General features: G+C 41.3%; 2 protein-coding genes across 4 annotated transcripts in view; one reads left to right on the top strand and one right to left on the bottom strand.

Moving 5' to 3' along the window:
• LOC145434897 (sushi, von Willebrand factor type A, EGF and pentraxin domain-containing protein 1-like) overlaps positions 1-25,032 on the top strand; it is a 221,150-nt gene that overhangs the window by 87,215 nt on the left and 108,903 nt on the right. For all 3 annotated transcript variants that reach the window (XM_080312126.1, XM_080312125.1, XM_080312124.1), the window contains exons 20-29: positions 171-348; positions 1,979-2,033; positions 2,091-2,135; positions 6,235-6,467; positions 7,815-7,926; positions 9,659-9,789; positions 10,563-10,724; positions 12,368-12,529; positions 12,610-12,762; positions 24,936-24,995. In XM_080312126.1, coding sequence (XP_080168252.1) covers positions 171-348; positions 1,979-2,033; positions 2,091-2,135; positions 6,235-6,467; positions 7,815-7,926; positions 9,659-9,789; positions 10,563-10,724; positions 12,368-12,529; positions 12,610-12,762; positions 24,936-24,995 — 1,291 coding nt within the window. The remainder of the gene's footprint in view (positions 1-170; positions 349-1,978; positions 2,034-2,090; positions 2,136-6,234; positions 6,468-7,814; positions 7,927-9,658; positions 9,790-10,562; positions 10,725-12,367; positions 12,530-12,609; positions 12,763-24,935; positions 24,996-25,032) is intronic.
• LOC145434900 (uncharacterized) lies at positions 13,252-22,566 on the bottom strand. Its single transcript, XM_080312130.1, has 10 exons — positions 22,233-22,566; positions 21,936-22,149; positions 20,581-20,788; positions 19,579-19,705; positions 19,099-19,271; positions 17,697-17,893; positions 17,432-17,633; positions 16,293-16,442; positions 15,765-15,809; positions 13,252-15,672 (listed from the first exon to the last, which is right to left on the bottom strand). The coding sequence occupies exons 1-10, from the start codon at positions 22,419-22,421 to the stop codon at positions 13,446-13,448; spliced, it is 3,732 nt and encodes a 1,243-aa protein (XP_080168256.1). The 5' UTR covers positions 22,422-22,566; the 3' UTR covers positions 13,252-13,445.

Genomic DNA, 25,032 nt, shown 5'->3' with positions numbered 1-25,032 from the left:
ATTTGTAATTTTAATTTGCATGTCGACGGCCACCAACAGATACTAATTAAGTTATCTGTCGACGGCCGCAGAAATTCCCTTCTACAGCCGCAGGTTGCCCACCCCTGCCCTAGCTCAACATGTTGAGAACTTTCCGCATAACCGATCTGGACACTCTCCCGTCTCCGCAGATCCCAAGAATATGCGAAGGGCGTGTGGACGGGCTTCTCACGTGCAAGTTGATTTCGGTGGAAGTGAAATGCATAACCACGGAAGTCGCAGTTCCAGAGGCCGAAAATCCTCCGGACGATGATCTTGGTGTAGCTGACGGTTACAGTTACGGTTACGGTTACGATTATCAGGAGTATGGTAATGTTTCCAGATTTCTTTTTAAATTGAAACCACTTTGTGTTCGCATATTGAATCGGGGAATGAACGCAATCACATGACGGAAAATGTAGTTTCGATCCTTTAATGGCATGGATGTAGCCTAGAAACCACGTTTAGATGTGTATCACAATCGAAAAACATGTTGCTTAAGGTTGTGAATTGAACGTCATTTTTGCTGAGTACTAATGACCCTCGCAATGGTCACAAAGCGCTAGCGGATAGTTTTAGTCGAGAGATACGAAATTATATCGGCGGGCTTCACTTTCCATGTGAGATACATATTTGAAGCATTCAAGACATTATTACTGTTATGACGTCGTGACAGAGATAGATGATCCTCGAACACTAAACTTTTCTCGAAGCTTACTATACTTGACTGAAATCGAATCACTAACGTACTATATTTTGCTAAACCTTTAGTTTTTATTCATCTTCAAACTATATTCTCAACCGATGTATTTTTGAATTTGATTCATAAGCAAGTGTATATATCAAAGCCGGATCGAAAGTCATCGGCTGGCTGAGAATATCGAGTCGATAGCATGCTTTGATTGAAATATCGGTATCGGTCATTTTATCTTAAAATGTCGGCAATTTTCGTGACGTCACAACATGGTAGGGTATTGTATAATTATAATATCGATTAGACTGGGCATTGGGGTTGTTCACAAATAACTATTATTTTCAAATTTTCGCGGTCATCTGATAAAATGGTTAGGTTCGCTAAAGAAAAACGTTGCACACTAAATTTGGCTCAATTCCAACTAGTTGAAGTGAAGCTATTAGAGTTGGGAAATTTTATATTCGTTAAAAAAAATCGAATTTTGCTGAATAATCCACGGAATTGTTAAGTTGTCGAAAATTACTGTGCAAACGAATTTGACTCAATCCCAAGTCATAGCAGGAGAGTTATCTGAGTTTTTCATTAATAATTTTTAGATTATCTGCCGTAGATACTATTTACTCAACTCCAAGATCCGCTTCCACCGGTTGGACAACTTGACAATTTCATGCGGGAGACAGGAAAATTTTAATTTTTTTTGATTTTTTTTTTATACTACATTCAAAAATTTCAAACTATACTATAGCTTCACATCTACTCAGTACTCACTGAACTTGGTGTAAACGTTTTTTTCCGCCAACTTAACAATTTTAACAAATATCCGCGAGAATTTGAAAAAAATAAATTTTTGAACAGCCACACTGGGCATATATTGATATATTTCTTCTTGTTGGCAGGTGTACATATGCAGCGTTCTAGTTTATTTCAATTGAAGTCATATAGCAATGACTGTAAAGCATTTAAAATATATGCTCTAAAGTTTTGGAAATTTATCTTAAGGTAGATGTCATATTTTTTAGTAACGGCCGAATGTATCGGGGTTATCGGTGAAGGTACTTGTATTCAGTTTTATCGGTATTGGACTCGAATCTACATACTCGCTTCCGTAGCCTTATTCCCTAATTGAAATCATTTCGATCCGACAGTGACACGATCATACAGTAATATTTAGGGTTTGGACTGTAGCGTGACTGTTAACGTGGTGTGGGTTGTGTTTCCATAGCTAATTTTTACGCGTAGTAGCCTATAGTGTCCGTTTCTCGACAGAGCGCAAAAGAAGGAAAAGGTCACTGCGGTTGGTAAAAGGAAAACGGATAAAAAGGTAACTTGGACTCTTAGCGCTATACGCAAACAATCTGGTTAAACACTGTACCTTTAGGTCCGAAGAACCAGCTTACTACGACGCCGACGCTTCTTATGCGGAGTAAGTCAGCCGCGTACGTCAGTTCCTCAGTTGTTTTAGCGCACAATCTGATCAGCAGCTTCATTTCTTTATGTAGTACGCGGAAGCATAGGATGTGTCACTCACTTTACTCCACAATCCATATGATAGGCTACAACAGCACGGACTCTCAATGCCACTTGCAACATATTTATATATTTGTATAATCACCATACTGGTCGAGGCTCCGTTGTACGCTACTGTTACTGTGTTGTGCTATGCTAATGTCTTATGATCTGACGCTGGCCAAGATTTAACAATGAACATCTTCAAGGACACATTCAAATTCCCTATAAATATTAGAAACAGCTGGGCTCTACAGGGAATTATCCGAATGAAGTCACAGCCACCGAATACGCCCTTGGCCAATGGATATTGTCGCAGTACTTCACCGTATGCATCACAAAAATGCTATCATTTTACATCAATAATAATGAGGCTCAATCGGCACCACTTTTGTTTTATAATTTTTGTGAATTGTGCATTCGTAATATCCAAATTATACATCTATACTAATTCCACATCCGATCAGACGGCATTGGCACAGCAGAATACCGGTAGTGTACAACAGCGCCTCGACAGTATGGTTATTATGCATATGTTTCAAGTCCCATTGAGAGTCCGTGCTGTTACATCATTTGGGAGCAAACTGAGTGTCGCAGCTAATGTTTACCATATACTACATTGAGCTACAATATGGAGGTCGCGTCGAGCAAATGCGACGGTGAAGATATCGCGCCAGAAATTTCGCGCCAGATCAAGAAACGATGACGCGCAGCCGCCTCAGTTGGGCTCATACAAAATTTCTTTAACTACAGTTCCATTACGGTGCCTTTCTGAAGAAAATGGCTGCGGTCAAAATTTTTTTCTGATCTGCGTTTCACTTTTAGACTACATCATTGTTACAGCGCAGTGCCCCTTTAAATACAAATGAGCTGATGAGTGTTGGAGACGGTGTTGTGCTGACCCGAGTCAACATTTACGTATGACTTGACTTTACTCGAGTCACCTAGCCAAAATGACTCGACTTGGCTTGACTCGGCCTTTGAGAAATGTGAATTGACTAGTGACTCGGACCAAAATTTACGGGTCAATTTCAAGTCATCAAGTAATCAGGGCCGACTTGATCGCTGTATCTTATGTTCCGATTGCTCGCGAAACGCCAGTGTGACGTGCCAATCATCAAATTATTGTACGTTTTACTGATCCTCCATTGTTACATCACCAGTGAATTACTCGCAAACTAAACGATCATAGCTTTCATCTAACGCTTTCGTTCTAGTTGAGTGGTTCTCAACCTGGGGGCGCGCCCCCCTTGGGGGGTGGGGGGTGGCGGGGTGAAAGCATCTAAAGGGGGGCGCGAAGAAGAGGTCAACTGAAATTTTTTTCGCACTCTGCGCGATTTATCTCCAATTCACGCGTGTTTCTCTATATATTGACCGAATTTCATATTTTGTAATTCTCTCATCAACAGTCATAACCAGGCCGTGTTATTTTTGGCATTTCAGGAGCCAGATGCCAAAACTGCCAGAAATAAAAATTTGAAAATGCCAAAAATAGGCAATTTTTGGCATATGCCAAAAATAACACGGCCTGCCAAATAGTGTATTTCGTTCATGGTGTTGTGTTAACAGGACCGCGTTACAAGCGAGAAGAGCGTTTTTGAAAGGCAGGTTTCTTAATCTGGGTCCAGCCCACCCATTAGGGGTGAATGTGGGCACAGCGAGATTGGACGGCTGACTGCATTTGGTTTACGTCATACTTTCCATTTGTCCAGAGGCAATTTTACGACCATTTTTGACCGGCTTGTCGAGCGCTAAATTTGATAAAACGGGTAGCAATGAGAAGCTGCCGCAGTACTGATTATTAAAATATAAATTATATTCTGCTCATGGAACTGGAACCCCCAAAATCAACCACGATTTTTGCATTGTGATCGAGTTGAACATTGTGACGCAACAAACTGTCTCGCTATTTATGAACTGCATAGTCTCGTTTTGCCAGACAGTCTTGTTGCGTCAATGTTCTTAAACAAGCTAACCTTCCCAGGACTCTTCCATGCGAGTTGGTAATATTAAAGCCACCTGAAGTGACAAAAGTCCTCTCAAAATATATCGGTAGACTGAAGGAGAGATGATAGCCGGGTCGGGTCGGAAGCCGGATCGGCCCTCCAAAGATTTTGAAGCTATGAAAACCTTTTGTGGATGACTGGCAACATTCTTTCCCTCAACGACTACTGTTGAAGCCGATATTTCCCAGATTCGCTGGGCGAGAAATGAATTTAGGAGAAACTTAGCTGACCTGAGTCTGGAAGCACTGTAACAGTGCAAACGATTTAAGTCTATTCAACAGTTGTAACAATCAGCTGCTGAGCGTGTTTGTTTGGCTTTTCTTTCCTTTTTTTTGCTTATTGGCACCGATTCCGATGGATACTGCACATTTTGTGGTTTCGTTTTATCTTATTAACCTATGAAATCGATAGGTTTTTTCTTCTTCTTACTGTTTGTTGGCACTGATTATACGTGGATGCTGCACATGTTGTGGTGTCTTTTGACAAACTAGCCCAAATAAAGCGTTTTTGTGACTAATTCGAGGCTGAAACTATCTATTTAGAGGACGATGCCAAAACTGCCAAAAATAAAAATCGAAAAATGCCAAAAATAAGTTATTTTTGGCAGTTTTGGCATATGCCAAAAATAACACGGCCTGGTCATAACCCTCCATGCCATCAAACAATCTGTTGGGGTTGCTAGCATCCCGGTTGGATTCTGTGATATGACGATAAGGGGGGCGCGAAATTTTTCACTATCGTAGAGAAGGCGTGTCTAAAAAAAGGTTGAGAACCGCTCCAACCGAGCGAGATAGTGTAATGGTTATGCGTCCGGCTTCTCGAGCGGTAGGTCGTGGGTTCGATCCCCGGCCGGGTCATACCAAAGACTCGAAAAATGGTATCCGCAGCTATCCTGCTAGGCGCTCAGCAATCACGGATAGCATGGAGGAGAAAAAAAAACGGGGGCGCAGACTAGATGACCTCATGGGGCCGTATCGCAACTCCGTCGCCAAAGCATCTCGATGGTGCAGGCGAGAAAGAATATCATATATCTCTCTCTCTCTCTCTCTCTAGTTGTATACTAAATTATTAATCTAATGGCAATGTATCTCTTCTCTGTAGACTGCTCAGTTATCACCTGAACGAACCCTCTTGTATGATTTAAATCTAACGAAGATAGTTAATGCGTTTATATTACTCTTCAACAGGAGCAGGCTGAAGTAGTTAATTGTATATCACGGGCGTGTAGATGGGTAGTGCATTCATTGTATTACATCATATCATATCATTTTTTTCAACTACTCGAGCATACGTATTCGATCCTTTATTTTGTCTGATGATAACAGACTGCAACATGACCGATACAACGCCTTTTTGCGTGTATTTTAAAGTTTATCTTCATTATTTGATGTCGAATCAATCTGTATTTCGAACAGCTGACAACATGTAATGACTTTGAATCAGCCTCGTGCTTCAAAAATTCAATTTGACTTGAATTGTGACCTGACTCGTGACTTGACTTGATTTAGGCTAACTCGGGTCACCTCCAAATATCGAGTGACTTGACACGACTCGAGTCAAAACGTGGAATGACCCGAGATGACTTGTGATTCGAAGGTAGTGACTTGAACCCAACACTGGTTGAGAATAGAATCAGCATTGCAGAACCACAGTAGTAACAATTCGATTACTGATCGAGACAAATAGCTTGTAGCTAATGATGGGCAAGATAGACGTGGCATCACGAATCATATGCATGAGATAAGTGTGTCTCTTGACCTTCGGCGATCCCCCGAGACTTGGCTAAGTGAATTCATGGGTTTGGAACCACAGTTGTAAAATCAGATGATATGGGATCAAAGGGACAAATAATCACATCAATCGGCGTAACTTGTACTTCTATTGAGTATCTTCCTTGGATACTTTAACCTCGTCTGTTTTAGTGTCGATATAATGTTTCATTCCAATGGGATAGGTTTCAGACTGGCCCATCTCAACCCGTGATGGTATACGTATTTCGCTCCATTTCAGTGCCAATCCGGTCGGGGATGAGCCCATTCCCCCACTCCCAGACACGTTAGATGCGGACGTGGGTTACACCTTCGATGGGGCGGAAAGAGTCCCAGATTACCCGGGCGTCGCCAATGCGATACAGGAAGTTGCGCAGGACATAATTGGTGACATCATTCCCGACGAAATACTCGATTTCGAGGGCGGAAACACAGCTACGCAGGATAAAGTACAAGTTCATTTGACAATTGGAGGTACGAAATACTACTACCTCTCTCTTTTGACCAACAAGAAGCTATTTGCTGTTTTGTCTTGCGCCAAAAATGTCCAAAACTGCTTGATTTTTGCATTTTCGGATTTTCATCTACGAATTTTCGGCATCGTCATAAATCAGTACTTGCAGACTATAATTAATCATTTAAAACGTTTCATTTTGATCCTTCTAATCAAACAGAAACCACTGAACGCGCAATATCCATTCAGTGCCACAAATAAACACGAACAAAATGTGTGCTAATTCCACTTACTAGAGCTGTCGTTTAAGTACTCCAAAATCTGCTGATTACTACCGCAAATCCTATACTATTTTGCACAAGGATAATCTGCATCGTAATCGTTGGATTGAGCAAGTCACAGATTAGCTTTAAATACACGATTCAATTACTCGTGCTCTCGGGCTTGGGCTCAGGATTTTTTTTGGTTTTTCATGGACCCCTTATGACTCGTCCTCGTACCCTACACTATTTCTTTACGCTCCTTGTAATTCCTTATGACGTTTTTTAGTAAAGAATCTCATAGAAACTAACTTTGACATTTAAATTTTTTTAATTTGGGCATGTTTGGCATCTGATTCCCCAAATGCCAAACATACCTAATCAATTGGCTCATTCGTTGAAACATATTTCTTGCTACACGATTTGCATGCTACGCGTTGAAATTTTAGTTTTCATGGAGTATATGATACAGCTAACTTTGAACTGTCGCTGAAAGACATGCCTATAAGCACTATCATGTTTTTTCTCGCAAATTTACGCCACCAGGCGTATGACATCATGTCATGTTGTGTTTGTGTATTTCGCCGACTAATTTCCATTGACTAATATGGGCACGAAAAAAGTCAATTTTGTACCACTAAGTCCCGCCAACTTGCTTTGCGCCAATGCGCGATATCACCAAGGCCTCTACAATATTCAAGTTTGTCTGTCCACAATGTAAGCGTGAAAAGGTGGACAGGACATAGATACATTTTCAATCTTTTTCACCACTTCATCGGGTGTACGTAATTGTAGCTTTACATCCAAGCAGATGTGGACATATGAATGGCTGCGGTATGCTGTCCAATTCCCATACATACTTCCTGCGGCTTTGAGGGATCGTACAAGCAAACATAACCCAATTGCATGGGTATTCGTCTAGTTGCTTCATTTAATCTCATTTTTCCTTGATTGTCGTACCAGGATGTGCTTCAGTTTACACGCGACTCCATTGTTATTATTTTGAAATTTGACGTTTCGTTTACAGTGCAGTGTATGTAGTATGTCAAATGTCGTGAACCGAAGTGAACATAAAACGATTTGATTCGGAACATTCCATTTATGTAGCTGAAGTTCCACTGGAAGGCACAAACGACGCTCGGGATAGAAGTCGACACACGAGAATGGTGGAATTCATTCGGAATGTCGAAATAGAAGAGTTGTTTGTCAGGAGTCACAGGTGTGTACTGGGCACAAATTATGGCGTTAGTCGGTGGAAAGACGTGACTGGTCATCCTATTGGTACAGTGTACGTACATTAGTCCGAATAGAGCACCATTGCACCTGCCAATGCTGATTTGTAGTATGTATTCACAGTTACAACAGCCCAGGTGCAAAATAAGTGATTTTATAGGTTGCCATGCCTGTGAATTAGGAATGTTGAATTCGATACTGGATGAAATTGGTATAACAAATATAACAATTTTTATTATTAGGAATGCGATACATTATATCAATGTACATTAATATCAATCAATTCATTAGTATCAATGAATGTTTTGCTGATTATTTCCGGTATTTTTTAGCGTGAATTGGGATAGGACACTTGGTGAATTCGGCATTTGGTATATGTATTACGTATAATGTATTATGGTTATGAGTTTACTCTTCTACTATTTTTACCATGTACTGTTTGTAATGTCATTAGTCATTTTGTGTTTGTCCTGAACATACATCTTGTATTTTAGAAACTGATAATCACCTTAGATCGGCTGCAAACAGTATGAAAATGATATACCAAATCTACCTTTTGAACTGGTTACTGTAGTACTTTGAGACCGGTGTCCTAAACATAAAAGATATGCGGGGATTAGAAATTGTCAAGTTTATGTACCAGTTCCACTGTGGCCACTACTCCGAAATTTTCAATGACTTCTGTACATCTGTATCAGAAGTGCATAAGTACAACACACGCGCGTCCACGTCGTCCAACTACCACATGATCGATGTAAAAGATAATCGCTCCATCAAAGATGCCGGACCTGCGGCGTGGAACAGTATCTCGCCTGCTATCCGACAGCAGTCGAGCATGTCCACAAACAAGTCGAAATACAAACAATTTGTACTGGATCAATACTAGTTAGCCCGTAAGTTTACCGGACCACGACCTGACATATTGATCTCGCCTTCGGACACATGCCATCTCTTTTTGCCGACTGCCATTTTTTATTGGCATCTTTTCATTCAGCGTGCAACTGAGCATGCCTACTTTTTACATCGCTTTGGCCAGGTGGGTGTCCGATTTCAAAGACTACTCCAAGTTGTTTCGACACCTTCCTATCTTGTCATTAAGTCGCAATTTTGTGGTGTATTGAAATGCTGAAATTGTTGATCATAAATTGGAAATGAAATCATTTTGTGCTTTGACCTGAGGTACTTTTGACATGTCTTGGAAATTGACCCGTCTACGTGTAATTGAGTAGAAATTTAGCGCGGTACTTGTACTCATTTGAGTGGTAACGCTGATTACTGTGACCAGCTCTGTGAACCACGGCACCCATGTGTATAAGAGTAGACAGAATGAAAATTAAAGAGGGGCGCAGCAAAAAATTCGGCTAAGGTGTAATATTTAGATATACTGACATGTCGACAAAGCACCACCCAGTCTGTGACGCAGTTACCACATATGATCTCGGACATATCCCCAATTCGGAGAAAGCAACGGCGTTTCTCTCGGTCCCTGGATACACCAGTTCTCATGTCAGCCATTTGGAATTCGGTAGAAGGGCATCGAGTACTGGCAACTAATTTCATTCAGAGACTCTAAGGAGAACAGAACCTCATATTACATTTGAACAATATATTCATAATATATTACCTGAAGCTTTTAGAGGTGGCACTCACAATCGTTGCTTAAAAAATCGGTATCGCCAATGAGGTTTAATAGCTATTCTTTTTCAACTCTATTTCAGTTTCGTAGATGGCGAGTGGGTCAATGCTACGGACGCGCCTGATCTAACACTTGATGGCGACTCGTACTCTAGTAGCGAAGATGAGCTTATTTGTCCGGTAGGAACGATGTACAAGGATCGCGCCTTCTGTGGTGAGTCTTATTGTTTTGATCTCCGCAATTGCCATATTGCATTTGAGTTATATTTTGAATCTTTGCAAACAGATGCCCTAAATTTTGAAGTGAAATGATTCGTTTTTAATTTGGTCTCCCATAGTGTAGGAATATCCTATATTCCGGTGCAAATGAGGTAAACGGCAAGATATGGTACATACTTCTGCTTTCACACCGATTCTAATCGTTAAAAGCGTGAATTCTTATGGAGATTTATCCCACTAGAGATGTATTATTTTCGGGTATCATGTCAAGGGGATGTGACATGGTGGTTCACGTAAACCTTGGGTATATAACAATATTAATTGTTGTATTCAACTAGGATTCGCCAATTGGACTGAGTGTGAAAGTAAATTTGGTACTGGAAAGTGCCAATGTCATGATTTCCACCCTACCCTATGAGGTGGAAATTTGGTAAATACACTTATTTGCGACCTATGCATTTACTGTGCTGAGCTAATAGAGCCGCTGTTGTCAGTACAATGTTTATACTCGACAAAAAATTTGAATGATTCTATTTTCATGTGGTTATGTATATTCTTTGTTGAATTGAAATGTTTCGATATAAATATTTGTGCGGGATTCACACTACAACTATGGTACTGCAAACTATGTTGCAAACAGAGTTGCATCCAGTTTGAATGGGACCTTCAATGGTAAATCAATTGCAATACTTCGTTGTGCCTTTATGTCTAAGAATCTATGCGCTATTCATACCTATTCATGGGAATAATGTATATGCATTTATACAGTTAACTGTCCTGTCGGTACATTCTACAACGTGCTATCTGGGAAATGCGAGAGCTGTCCCGTTGGCTATTATCAAGATTTGGAAGCGCAACTCAGCTGCCAGCCCTGTCCATCTGGCACTTCCAACGTTGACCCTCACGCCAGAGGTGTGGAAGAATGTCTAGGTATGTCGGGTGCTTGTATGATAGGTTTGGAATTTTATAATATTGTAAATAGTTATTATTAGGGCAAGTTTTTGTTGCAGTCAAATCCGTGGAAAGTTGCATTTATTTTTTTACCAGAATTGAGGTAAAAAGTTCCATTTATTTTACGCAAAAGTGGCAAGAAACATTTGCATTTTGGACAAGTTCTTTGATATCATTAGGGCGTGAGATACTCGAGTCGATCTGTATCCAAGGCACTATAGCAAAACTCAACTCATACCATGACAAAATTGACCCATAGAAAATACAATTTTCGGCGGTCTAGCCCCAAGGTACGTCAAATCAGATAGAACCTCAAATTTGAACGACAGTGAAATTATCAAGTGATCTATTTGCATATAGTGCCAAATATTTCCAATAAAAAGTTGGTTGCATGATAAATCGAACAAACATGCAAAAAATGGCTTGAAAAAACGAAAAAAGTTGCAAAAAGTTCTGTGAAAAATCGAAAAATCTGTAAAAGTTGCATGATAAAATGGAGATAATTTGCAAAAAGTTTCAACACAAGATTCTTTCAATTAGCTTGAAACACTATGTGTACTACATAACTTCTGAGTATTTTGGAAGCTGTAAAAAAAGTTGCAAAAGTGGCAAAAGTTGCAAAAACGTGCCCTAGTTATTATTGATGCAATTTCGGTTACAATCAACACTGTGATGGATGGGGAGATGACCAGAGATGGTGAAAGTAGTCGTTGAACCTACTGAGGTTGAGTTAGATGTAATACGGAAAATTTACACTCGATCATGAGTTGTGGTTCCGGGCAATTCAAAAGAAAAGCCTATAGCTATGAGAGAACTTCAAATTAGTTCTGTTACCCGAATCTGCATTGATCGTTAATTTCATTTTTACCGACCAAATTAATTTTATGATATTGGATTCGTATATGCCGTACATTCGAATACCTCGTGGGGCCTCCACGTTTGTAGACTCGTGTTATATTGTATCCCGGTAGGCTACATGCACCGAGAGCACTCTCAACCAGAGTAAGATGACTATATAATTTTTAGCATTTCAAAATTAGATTATAGTTAGAATTACTTGACTCACAAAAAAAACATTACGACTTGGAAGGTAAAACAACAAAAAAAAAGGTTCAGTTGATATCAAATCAAAGTTCATTGTCATAAGTAGGACAACTTTTTTACCTTAAAAACGGAATATTTTGATCTCAAAAATCAAAATTTTGACATTTTTTGACCTTAAAAACTTACCAGTGTGTGGCGGGCGCGAGTCGGTCGACTCCCAAACTCATACCTAAGGGTTGGAGGTTTACCTAGGCTCATACGTGCCATCTCATCCATGTAAGCGGTGTTTTATAAAATGCCTAAAAATGGGCCGTGCCACAAGTCGGCAGCTACGGAATAAAAATAAAGAAAATTGGCCCGGTGTAAAGGACCATTGTAGTCGACAAACACCATGAATACCCCAAAACAAACAAACTTGACGTAAGAAAGCTAAATTACGATGCTTTGAATTGATACGATGTTGTAAACAAATGCGACTGGTAAGAATCGACTGCCATACTCTTTTGTCAGTCCGATTTAACTGGTATATTCATGGTGTGATCTTATTCATAATATTAACCTTTGAATTTTGCCTACAGCATTGTGTGCTCCCGGGTACACGTCTGAAACCGGCCTGGCGGATTGCAGGGCGTGTCCAGTCGGCAGTTTCGCAGACATACAGGGGGCTAAAGATTGTACTTATTGCCCTCCTGGAAATGGCACGATCGGAATAGCAGCTGACTCGCTTGATGATTGCGGAGGTTCGTGTGCGAGGGTTGTGATATCCATAATACATAACTGTCTCGCTATACTTGAAAGGATATTTTGTATTTCCAATCAGAGCTATGTAAGTCAGGATATGTCTCGTTGACTGGATTCGCACCGTGTCAGCCCTGTCCACTAGGAACCTACCAGGACAGCGACGGGAAGACGTACTGTCATGTCTGCCCTGGAAACGAAGGACGGGTAGTCGGAGAGTATTTGATATGCGTAGGTAAGTGGCAGCATTGATTTGATTTTGTAATAGGTATATGGCTTGGTAACAAGCGACACCAGCTCTTCTCGGGAGTTCAAATATCTGCATCTTCTTAGTAGGACTATACAAATTATCAACTCTCTATGTTGTGAGATGGCGTAGTGGTAGTTGAACAGCTGCCTCAACTGTATGGATTTCCAATCTGACTCTAGAATTCAGACCAATGTGTGGAAGTTTATCGAGGCTCTTCTACGCCATTTGATTCGCGTTAGTACTGTCTAAAAGCCTTCAACGAAGGTGGGCTAGTAGATCAGCGATCGAACTAAAGAATATTGGTCTGGTGTAAAATGAACAGTCGACCATTGCAGTTGAAACACCATCAATATCAAAACAACGATAATAATTATGTTGCGAAAAACAGGCTATCATTACCCGGGATAGCATTTCCCTGCATCCTAGATTCTGAGTTCTATCCACGCCGTCCGCGCTTTAACCACATAAATGACATCGTTCCAAAGAGATAAACTATATATACGCAGGATTATTAAGGAGCATTGACGATACGCCAAGCAGTACGAATAAAATTAGGAAAAATTATTTCATATGACATGGAATTCGGTGAGCGCACCGGCATAGCGAAGTAATAAATAGAAAGTGTTCACGATAATGCAGCGTGTCTTTTCGTGCCGTCATCATCCACATCACACGTTGTGACAGCGCTTGCAATTCTTCGAACGGTCGAGACTGCTGAAAAACTGGGACTTGTTTCTCCTCGGCTTCTTGTCGGGCCGCACCTTCGCTACTTCCTGGTAATAATTTTCTCGAGGTACGCGTTTCGCCTTGGATGGCTGCTTCACGCGAGTTTGAAGTTGGTCGTCAATCGAGTTCTGTCGGGACATAATCTCTTCGTAGCAATTCTCCTCGTCGCTTATGCGCGCATTGATGTAAACTTCTCTTTCTCGAGTATGGAATGCGGCTTCTGGTCTATCACTTCCGGGATTCTTGGTATTCGTCTTGCTGGTTTTTCGCTTCTTTTTACAGTCATCTTCAATCGGCGTATCGTCCGTGTCGATTATTGACATGTAGATCGTTGACTCGTCATCGTTCGTAGATTTCTGGCGTCTGCGTTGAGGCTTTCTCGGTACTCTCGGAATTGAATCGTATCTCTCGTCCGATTCGGAAGACGCGTAGCAATCTCGGTAGTCGTTCTCTGCGTCTGAGAATTTGCTAGACGATGACTTTGTGCCACGTCTCGTGCGCGAAGATAGTCGTTTACTTCTAGTGTCAGTCGATTCATGATTTCGTATTTGAAACTCTCCGAATATATCTTCTTCTTCTTGCGCTTTTTCTTTGTTTCGATTTCTAAGTGTTGACAGCGGGCTTAGATATCCCGCGTCATCAGATTCTGTCATGTCCACCTCCGAGGCTACGTTCAGAAATGACTTGTTAATCCACGTAGACTGATTGTCCGAATGAGGCCATCGTAGGGTGAAAGGTTGGTCGTCCGCGCCTGAGTGATTTTCAGAATCAGTCACCTGAATTTTGGTGGAGTTGGAACGCGACACCGGGTTGCTATCTCCGTGTTCAGACCTGAGAATCGATTGCACCAGACTTCTGAGCTCTTCCACTTCTTCCTTGTCGGATGCTTGCGTGTGTTCCGACAGGTAACTGTACCTTTTATTTTGTGATATCGAATTATCGCTGACTGCATCGCAGATTGGGTCCAAAGGGTGAGTTTGTTTGATTTGATCTAATCGACGATTAGAAGAGTTGCAGTCGGGATCGCATTTCACATCTGGTTTCTCGGAATGCGTCAAGTGTAAATGATGATATTCGTGAGGATCTACTAGCGGATCATTGGTATCTTCAACGCTGCATATTGCTATGGTCGGCGTTTGATTATGAGACGTGGCAACGTCACGCGGTGCGTATGAAAAACTTTGCGCGCGATTGTAAACCTGAATATCGCCGAGGGGAGACTTTACCGCAGCCTTGTTCCCTTTTGCGTTCGCTTGATCCTCTCTCTGCTTTCGTAAAGCGAATAACCTACCAGTCGACGACCTGCGCAGCTTTTCCTCTTCCGTAGGGCGCGTGAACACAAAATCCTGGTTTGCTCGATTGAAGCAAGATCCGTGCCTGCTGGTACCTTCGTTTCTCCGCTCTGGCGTGTTGTACGATAACATGTCGTAATGTTCTCCGTGTTCAAGACCAGGGGTACTTTGGAGGCCTGGTGATGCAAGGTGTTGTTTAGTGTAAGCTTCGGGACCTATCACTCTTTGCAGGTATTTCTTGTATAAAAGATCCCCGCGCAAGTCACCGCTTTGGTTCGATTCCTTGTCTGTAATTTCGCAGTACTCCGACTGCCTCTGCGTTTCGAGTAGCTTCTTCTTTTCGATGAGCTGGCGACAACGCGACTTAGACGACTCGTTTCGTCGCGGGGGTGGCGGCGGATCAGTCTCGCTCTGACTTACTGAAGTAAACGGATATAGTTCTTGTACTTTCGTGACCGTGTGCGCGTGATTATCAGATGAAGGTGGTATATTTCGGTTCGTTCCGGTTCGCCTCATGTCACTGAAAGGTTTCTCTGAACGGCTGCGTTTGATTTCGATATCTTTACACGGCAGAGGAGTTAACTTACACCGACTCGGGTCGGTGTTGGTAGCCTTGAGATCACGTGTTTCGAAATTGCCGCGCTGTCCGCTCAGCAGATTCGCGCGATTGTTTGGCTTGACATTAGTGACATCGCTGTATGTGCGCAGTGAAATAAAGCTGGATCTGTGATTTGTAAGCCTGCAGCTGCCTCCATCCGTCCATCGCACTTCTTCCGGAGTATTACGGCTTGACGGCTTTCCGGACGTAGACGGAGCTCGAGGCAATGGTCGCTGCGAAAACTGGTAGTCGTAGAACCGGGAGTTGGAGGATGATTTTCTGTGATGAAGGATAGGGCTTAGTTTCCGTATAGGAATACAGGAAAAGTTTATGTGCGATCCATGAAAACAGACGAAGAGATAATTTACTACCTTCGAAATGGCTTTTCTTCTGTCCCGGACCCCTTCCTGGAGGTTCTGAAATCACAATTTCATTATTCTCATGGTGTATTTCTAATATTGCCATTCCGGAAAACTGCATATGCAATGCATGCCCAAAATTATGCTTGCACGCCCATGGCGTCACATGTACCACCGTTTTGTGCCTTCGTAGGGTGGTATACCAAAACATAACCCTCCACGTGTCTGGACCCTTGTATATATTTTCATAAATGTAAGTGTATTTCATTCGTTTTACCAATTGAAATGGCTCTAAAAAAAATTCGACTCCGTGAAGTGCAGGTGGCCTGATGTGCATCGTACTACGTTATGGCAGAATTTTCGTAATATTTAAAGTGTAGCCGGATAACGTGACCTGCTGCACCGCCACTATTAAAATAATATTGTCTTATTACGACAAATGACAATCCAGTGGTTCGTAGTGCAGTACCATCTAACTCTAACATCAGCTGTCGATTGTGTAATCATTACGTATCAGTCGAATTGGGCAACAATACTCACGGTTCAGTTTTCTGGCTGTTTAAAAGTTTGTTGATTCCAAACACCGCAAGGCATATAACGATAAATATCCCCGCGGAGATGGCAGCTACGATCCACCACCGGTCTGGTCTGTCAGCCTTGCCGGTGTCGGTGGTGTTTCGATTCTTTGTCCTGGAATATCGACTGTTCCTTTACTGCGACTTCGTTACTAATCGTGACGTATTTTATCAAAGGGTGTATCAATTTGTATGGCACGTCTACTGCCGACACCGAACTTACAGTTCTAATAAGTGTATTTATGCGTATCTTATCCGCACTAGAACTGTATTTATATTTGTCCACATTTCATCCATTCATAGCTCTACATATTTACATTATATCAGGGGTTGCATTTAAAACAAACGGTGTTTCAAAAACACTTTGTTTAAAACATGTTTTTAAAAAGCCTTTAGAAAAATTGTGTTTTTTTTAAGTTGTAAAATTATGCCATGATTGTCTCAATACTTTCCAGAAAACATGTTGTATGAGCCTACGGACAATTACCACACAATGTAGCAGACGTATATCGATATGGGATGGTTGTAACCCCCTAAAATAGGCGGTGCAACAGTTATAGTTCAGATATTTCGTCAAAGGAACTATATTTACCCTATATTTTCAATTGTCAATGTCAATCCGTTATGACGTCACAATTGAATATTCGTGGCGTCATGACTAAAACAAAGCTATAAGAACATGTTTTAAATTATCGCCTTGTTTCAAACATGTTTGTTTTTAATTGATTTTCGTTGTAAATGCAACCCTGATTATATCTAAGTTAACATCACGTCAATTAGACTACAATACTCTGCTATATTTAAGGCAGTACGGCGCGGAGCTTCACCCACCAGACAATACTATAATTTACTCTAGACAATTATTATGTCACAGCTTCTAGGCAATGTTCCCTCTAAGCTGCGCCCGTGCCCGGCCGCGCACTGCGGACAAAGTCGCCACGCACAGAACTCTGTGCCGCGCACGAGAAATCCGAAGTGGTGGCCTTTTTTCAGTCGTTACGCACTGCTGTCCAAGGGACCGCGCAGTGAGTTGGTGAGTGCGCGCAGACTCGTGAGAAATGATAGGGGACATTGCTCCTAGGTATATGGGGATATTATCATTACCTTGGACTGGAGTTTTTCATGATTCGGGTACGAATGCTTTCTGTTGTCACCGACGAAATTGCATCATTGCTCACGGCGGTGCGAATTGTACTGTCACGTTTTCTTCCGGTACTTGACATGACTTCGCCTTTCAAGGAAGTTGTTGCCCTTGTAGTCTCGATTGTGTTTACGGTCGTCGAAGTCATGCGTATTCCAACCGGGTCTGCTGACCAATACGGTGATTGGAGTGACTTTTGTAAGGCTTCCAGAAATTGTAACGCCTCACCTTCTGAACGTACTGATACATCTGTTGCGGGCACTTGTGTGGAAAATGAACTGTGGGATGTATCTTTGACTAGGAGTACGTCGAGGACTGTTGATCCTTGAACGTTGGGTGGTTGGCGACAAGCTACCCGATCCCAAAATCTCCTTTGCATTACCACCGGGAACGATTGTAGGCCAGCACGCAGAGCGCAGTCGCATCTGACAAGGGAATATGTTTTCTGCGTATGATGACGTGTCGAAATCGTGGTCGGCACCATAGATCACAGCCAGTTTAAAGTAAACCTCTATGTAGGATATATGAAGTGTAGGTCCCGGCAAAATCGAGTATCTGGGTGATTCGATTCGGAGTGTAACATTTGGCTTCGACTCGAACCGAGTATTCGACTATTAATTATTATGACGCAATAAGAGGAATGATGATTTGTAAACTACACTTAAGCAGCGTCTTTTGCGGTCACATAGAATATGATGCCAGCTACACGACATGCATAGTAATTTGGTAACTATGTGGAGCGCGGCTATTTCGCGGAGTATTGTGACCATTGTGAGGGTAGATGTGTGCTTTGACAGAATGTCGTTGCACGAATATTTGTAGCGTTGTGCGCGACTCCTAACTGAGATTTCAATCAAACAGCAGCAAAAATAATTGTGAATCATGGAGTGAAGACGTATATTTTCGTTACTACAATAACGAGACTCTCCTAGATTCGAATCATTTCATTTGATAATCGAATCGGGATGTGACAAGCCCATCTGAATTCGCATCCAACAGTTACATTAATCTGTCAGCGCCTAAATGGCGACGAAGCGCTGTAGATGTCGTGAATCACAGGTATGGGTGATCCTAGCCTAGTAAATACGCTCACGGTAATGATAACATCTCGTTTGTATCCTATACGTAAATCTTGATATCACTTTGTAGGAGGTTCAAGAGACCAAATATCCTATTGCAATCGTTAAGTTAGTTTATATACAAGTCAAGCCTTCTTGGGATTCCTAAGTATGTCGACCTTATCATACGGATATCGTGGAGATGACAAATGCAGCTTGCATGCTATGCACAATGCACCATGAACTCGTCATTTAGGGACATAATGTCATGCAATATTGCGATTATACGAATGCACACAGACCAACACAGACCAACTGCAAGACACTAGCTTAATGTCTCCTATTTCGAATTGCCGCTAATGGGTCATTGTTATGCAAGAAAGGTATTTGATATCTCTATTTTATATTGAAATTGGTCTGTGAGACATATATGCATGTAAAGGGATTTCAACAATTCGGAATTAACAGTATGTCCTGTAACGGACCTCAGTATTTTCTAGTGAAGGAATTACGTTACATTATACAGACAAACCTACGCCGTACATGCTACGCCTTATGACAAAACAACTAACCGCCAACTATTCCCCTCCAATAACAGAGATGTCATATTTGATATATTTTGGAACGATCGATAGGATATTGTGGTTAAGTTGTTGTTCCTTAGGTCCAATAGGCTCAATTCTGTCATCGCTGCAAATAACCCGTCCCGCACGACCTTGCTCGTGAGTAGAGTTGAAGGTTTCAACTGAAAAGCAGTATAGAGATCTTGGATTAACGCATACTCATCATTTCAGAACCAATACACCTGATGAAATTATAAATATGTGCAATTTTCGAAAATATATTCCGTGAGCATTAATAGATGTGCCCGATGACGTTCGCAGGTATCCATTTCTATCCTGCTTAGCTCTTAGAACTAAGTTGAAGTCGAATGGTGATGAGGATCACTAAATTCCATAGCCCCAACCATCTATATTAGAAACGAGCTGCAGTCTTTTGCAATCTTTGAACTTCAATTCCACTGTATTTCTAATCTGCCATTGAAAGTATACCTTATTCGAACACCTCTTCAGTTTTTCGGTCCAGCCTCTGTCCACGTCACGCAGGTAGTTATTTCGCAATCGGAGCTCTTGCAATAAGTATACTTTCCTGAACGCGTTTGGCGATATCTTCTGTATTCTAATGGTAGATATGAGAGCTATAAATCTTTTACGTTATCACTGCGTTCCTAAAAAACGAAGTTTTCCGAGATTACCGCTATTTCTAACCTTCTGATATGAGCAAAGTACCTTGACATCTGTACCCTATTCGAGGTCACATATATGAAGGATGACGATGTCAGATAGAGATTTATATCTTTATACCAGCGATACCAGCAATGAGATGATGAGACCAAAACACGCAGAGTGACCACATAAAATTTGAAATCGTAACTGCAGAACTTAACAAATATACCAGTGGTTCTCAACCTTTTTCACCTCGCGGACCGGTAAAATTTAGAAAAATATTTGGCGGACCAGTGAACTTTCAAAAATTGAAATCAACCCAAAATGTAAATTATGCAACCTCGTCTTCTGTATGTATATGGTGCTTGAGAGTGACATTTACGGGGTTTTGCACGTACGTAATTACGTTCATGATGGCATCCATGTGATTGTATGGTAGTGAGTCTGACGAGTCGAGGTAAAAGTGCCTTTTCAGCTACCGCAGGGAGTCGTTTACAGTCTTTCCCGCTGAAAGTCGTGGGTTTAACCAACCACGCCCACTCGAACAATATCGAGAGAGGAAGCATTTCGGAGTCGAACCAAGCACCTTGTCGTACTACCTTGCTCATTGCCCACTACCACCAGGCATAGGCTACTCTGACGACTATGAATTCAATGCGCCGCACGAAAACACCTAGCAGCAGCTATACGTGCCCGTCGCAAAATACGGACCCAAAAAGCACTTCGTCCGCCCACCTTTAAAATCGTTGGTCTTGGGCCCCAACACAATGCGATAAGCCACCAGGGTCTTCGCCCACAGGACTGAGAAATGCGTAAGGATGACCTTACCTGTTACAACTAAGATCCAGAATTCGTAACGACGACTGGCTTTTGAGCACATCGCTTCCGAGCGATGTGATTCTGTTGTTGGCCAACTGTAATATTTCCAAACTAGGCTGCTTCTCGAGCAATTTGCTCGATAGAGAATCCAGCTTGTTGTTACGCAGATTCAGCTGTCGCAAAGACTCGACGGATTCGAAAGCTTTTGGTGATAGATCTGGAAATGATCAGCTTGATATTCGATCCAGCGCAACGCGCTCACTTTAAAGCGTTCGTGGCCAGTTGTGGGTTACCAATTAGAGCCGAATAGCTGCCGCATTTTTTACTGCGTTACCGTAAAGAGTGGCATAAGTTATGTGGTCATAGGTGCATCACCAAAACACCACCCCTCGATTGACAGTCTGCACCTACGTCCTACAGTCACCTCTCTGGTTATCCAGATTTATTGACTATGTCACTACATATGAATCGATAGAATAAAATTTGGTTAGTTTTAGGGATGGTGTGAACCACTGAAAGGATCAGGTTCGTGTGAACGCGAACCTTTTAAAAAAGTTCTGTGTGAACGCGAACGTGAACCTCATGAGGTCACGTGACGTCATATTGCTATTGCTAATTGCAAATAATATTGATGAGGTTGCATGGCTTTTATAAAATCAGGTTATGGTACAAAATGTGTCAGATTACGAAAGGATTTCTGATAGATCCCGGCCATGCATGATTGGAAAGCGAATTTTCGGTAATATGGTGGCCAAAGTCTTGCCGCCAAATATGTGAAGGATTCCAGAACCGCACAGCGTAGACACACCGTCTATTATGAGTAGACGGCGGAATAGTTATCATAGCGATCCAATTTGATACGCTCGTAGTATTGTACTCTGACGACGATGATTGAAATTTGGGAATCACCTTGGTGCAAATGTATATAAACAACAACATTTAAGTAGCCTACATATTTTTATTTCATTTATCATCATGGTTCTTATGCGTAGTTGCATTCCAGTACATGAGTTATGTTAAGACTAAGTACCTTTACCGAAGAAAAATATGTCGTTGAATTGTGATTGTTTATTCGCTGTAATTGAAATCAAATGAAGATTCAGTCGGAAAGGAAGCATATCCATCTCTACCATAGTGTAATTTGTAATCCATTTAAGGAACATCGAATTTTGGTGTTTATACATATGTAACTTGATCCGTAATTTCATTGCTCGCATGGCAGTTAACAACATGCTGTGAAGAATTAATCATATGACTGTGTTATGAAAGGCACACGTTAGTTGTTTAAGTTGAGGTTTTGGTTTTATCTTGGTTGAGGGATGGCAAAATGTTTCAGCGAACATTTGATAATAGCATCATCTCACTTGTGATAGCATTGCCTTCAAGATTTAGAGTCCGCAGTCTTTTCAGTCCGATGAAAGTTTTGGCGCGCACCTTGCGAATATTATTGAATGACAAATCCAGATCAGTCAAGAAGTCCGTGTTTTCGAAATAAGTCATTCGTAGACTTTCGATCCTATTGCTTGAGAGGCTCAGCTGTAGCAGAGATTGCGCGTTGACCAGCATGTCATTGGTCAGCTGTTATAGAAAGAATGGTTTGGTAGATTACGCCCAAATCACCACGACTTCTGGTGTAGTTCTAAGTCAATTGGGGATCTCACCTTCTCGATGTCATTGTTGTCTGCTATAAATTTTATAACGTGCTGTGATATACGCGTAGGCATGGATTGCAAACCAACTTCAAAGCAATCCACCACCATCGGGTTAGTGCAATTACATTCCTCTGGACAGCATGTCGCTTCGGTATTACATCCACAAACCACGATCACTACCATATATATCCACCTCATATCTTGTGTACTATGATAATATACTTTGCTCGTTATGAGATAATAAGTATAAACATTGGAACAGTTCGACGCTGAAAAAACAACGTTTCATATTATTAAATATATGATTTATGTCCTTTACTCAAGTACACTGGCTTCTGAAGGTGACCTTCCCGAATAAACCAATACGTCATAATACAAAAGTTCGCAATTCCTACGTCACAGGCATCCTTTTATCAGTTAATTCAACACGTGGTCTTGCAATAGATGTAGATTCATTTCGCTGAAGTCGATTAATTTTGAAGCGTCAGGCTCATTAACACTGTATCGACGTACCGTACATAGACATATATTCACCAAGTCACGGAGTCTTATCCTAACTTCCTCAATTTGTTTCGTAAATATAATAGGCTACCGGCGGTGTAGCACATCCGTAATCCACATGGTATTGCCGCCTACGCGCTTTGTTTACAACGGAATGGTATGTGAATCTCTAATCAGTCCCGCCAAGTCGCACTACAGCAGAAGTGTGCTGGTGTCACGTTGTCGACACGATTACATTCACCAGAACATTATCGCACGAATGCCACGTTACTGGAAAATTATGCGACATACGGATGAATTGAATATCTTTAGTTCGTAATATTGTTTTATCTCGTCGAACCCATATACACGTTTCTTTGTTACAGCTATTGTACTACCCTATCACTATAACTGCAAACGTCAGTCACGAAAGTTTGTCGATCAACATATTACGTAAGATCAAGCATAGTAGAAAAGTTGGTCCTGCCTCTTACTCGTAAAATGGCAAACGGCAACGTTGCTCTATGTAACTTTAAAGACAAACTATCTGTTTTTAAAGCACATTGAATGCATTGTTCGGATAGAGTACAGTGGATATTCTAGTGACCTTTCTACCACACAAGAATTGCACTTAGATCATCCAACATGATATCGCAGTAAATGTTAGATTAGGTTTGGTTTATGTCAGGGTTGTATTGACTCGAGTCACGATTTTCAGATGACTCGACTCGATTCGAGCCTTGTGACTTGGTTACAACCCTGGTTCATGTTATAGTTATTACTCCAAGTCGTTTCGACCTTCCTATCTTATCATTGTATTGCAACCTTGTGGTATTTTGAAGTGATAAATTTAATAATAAACCGAACTGAACTGAATCATGGGGCAGGCGGAAGCGGAATTTTGACGATAATTTGGGATGTCGTTATAAGTAGGCCTACTGTCCGATTTATGTCTAGTCGTAGGCATATAATCAAGACGCTAGCAGTCACGATAAATACGGCGACACGTAGTCAACAAAATCCTAGAGGTTGTTCAATGCACATCATAGCACCAACTACACATAGCTAGTTCACTGCCCAGATTTGTTTATTCAATTAGATATTCAAATGAAAATCCACATTCCTTGTTCTGGTGTTACGCTAATCGCAAGAGACTTCGTAAGTTTATCGATAAAGGATAGTGCAGAATGTATTCATAGTCTCGAAATGCTCAATTCTCTGTGAATGTAAAACATGCGCAAGAGATTGATGATAGAACACATCTTCGTGCCTTGATACCACTCATCATAATATATGATTGTGATCATTGTGCTCATCTTGAACAATGACTTACATAGTGCAAATCTATCTCGCATTACAATGTACATCAGATTAGCTGGGACTCAAATTCTGTCAGTCCACCGATTCCTGAACACCATGTTCTTTGTTCAAGCACTATCCGACATCTTTGAAGGAGATCTTGGCTATTTGGCAATTCATTTTACCAAGGTCTGGACTTGCAATGTAAATGGTCTCGCTTGTTAAACTGCTTGCTTCACTAAGTCAATTTCCGTTCTTCCAATCACTTATATAACAGGATGTACCTTTCATAAAACGACGCCATACGGCACGTCACTTTGCCTTGCTATCAAAGATCAGTTCCTAGCCCTTACTTGAACAAGAATTCCCGGGTTTGGTGCAACGGTGTTGAAATGGATGGAATTGTTGAAATACTTCCGCACAGGGACCACTATTGGACCCTCGACAACTTCCTGAATCCAATTGAACGACGGGAGATCGTAACGTTTTCGGGAGAATGGTCGAGTGACGAATGCAATTTTCGAGCTCTTTTGAAATGACGTCATTCGATAACCTCAACCGTATTGCGGCCTAATGATGTGCGGAGGATGCGTGTGTCCTTGTGTTCCCGGACAGGATGCAATCGAATCATAATTCAAAGCAGCTGAATTACCTTCAATGTACATTGTTAATAAGGATTAGTGAACATGGACGTGCATACTAGCGTAGTCAATTATCGGAGCATAATTTCATGATGCAAATACGACCTTCATGCAAATGTGCATAAAATAGCCTGTACTTTACGATCTGTTTTGTCGTGATCATTGCTGTTAACGATCTTATTCCGAGTGGGTTGGTCCTCCGATGTTTATTTATTCCATAAAATGTACCATTGAAATAAGATCGCGAGAAGACATTTGTTGTAAAAATTGTATACTATACTTAATTTTGCAGAACGAATTCCTGGTCTAGAGCACGAACTTGGGAAGCTATATTACGACGAATGTTTTTCTAGTAAGTGATTTCAACATCTCTTTCAATGCCTTGTCTA

This window comes from Botryllus schlosseri, chromosome 3 (genome assembly GCF_051294905.1).
Source record: "Botryllus schlosseri isolate E-star chromosome 3, Bs_hap1, whole genome shotgun sequence".
NCBI classification, from domain to species: domain Eukaryota; kingdom Metazoa; phylum Chordata; class Ascidiacea; order Stolidobranchia; family Styelidae; genus Botryllus; species Botryllus schlosseri.
Note: the sequence above shows the minus strand (reverse complement) of the source record. Positions and strands in the feature narration are given on the sequence as shown.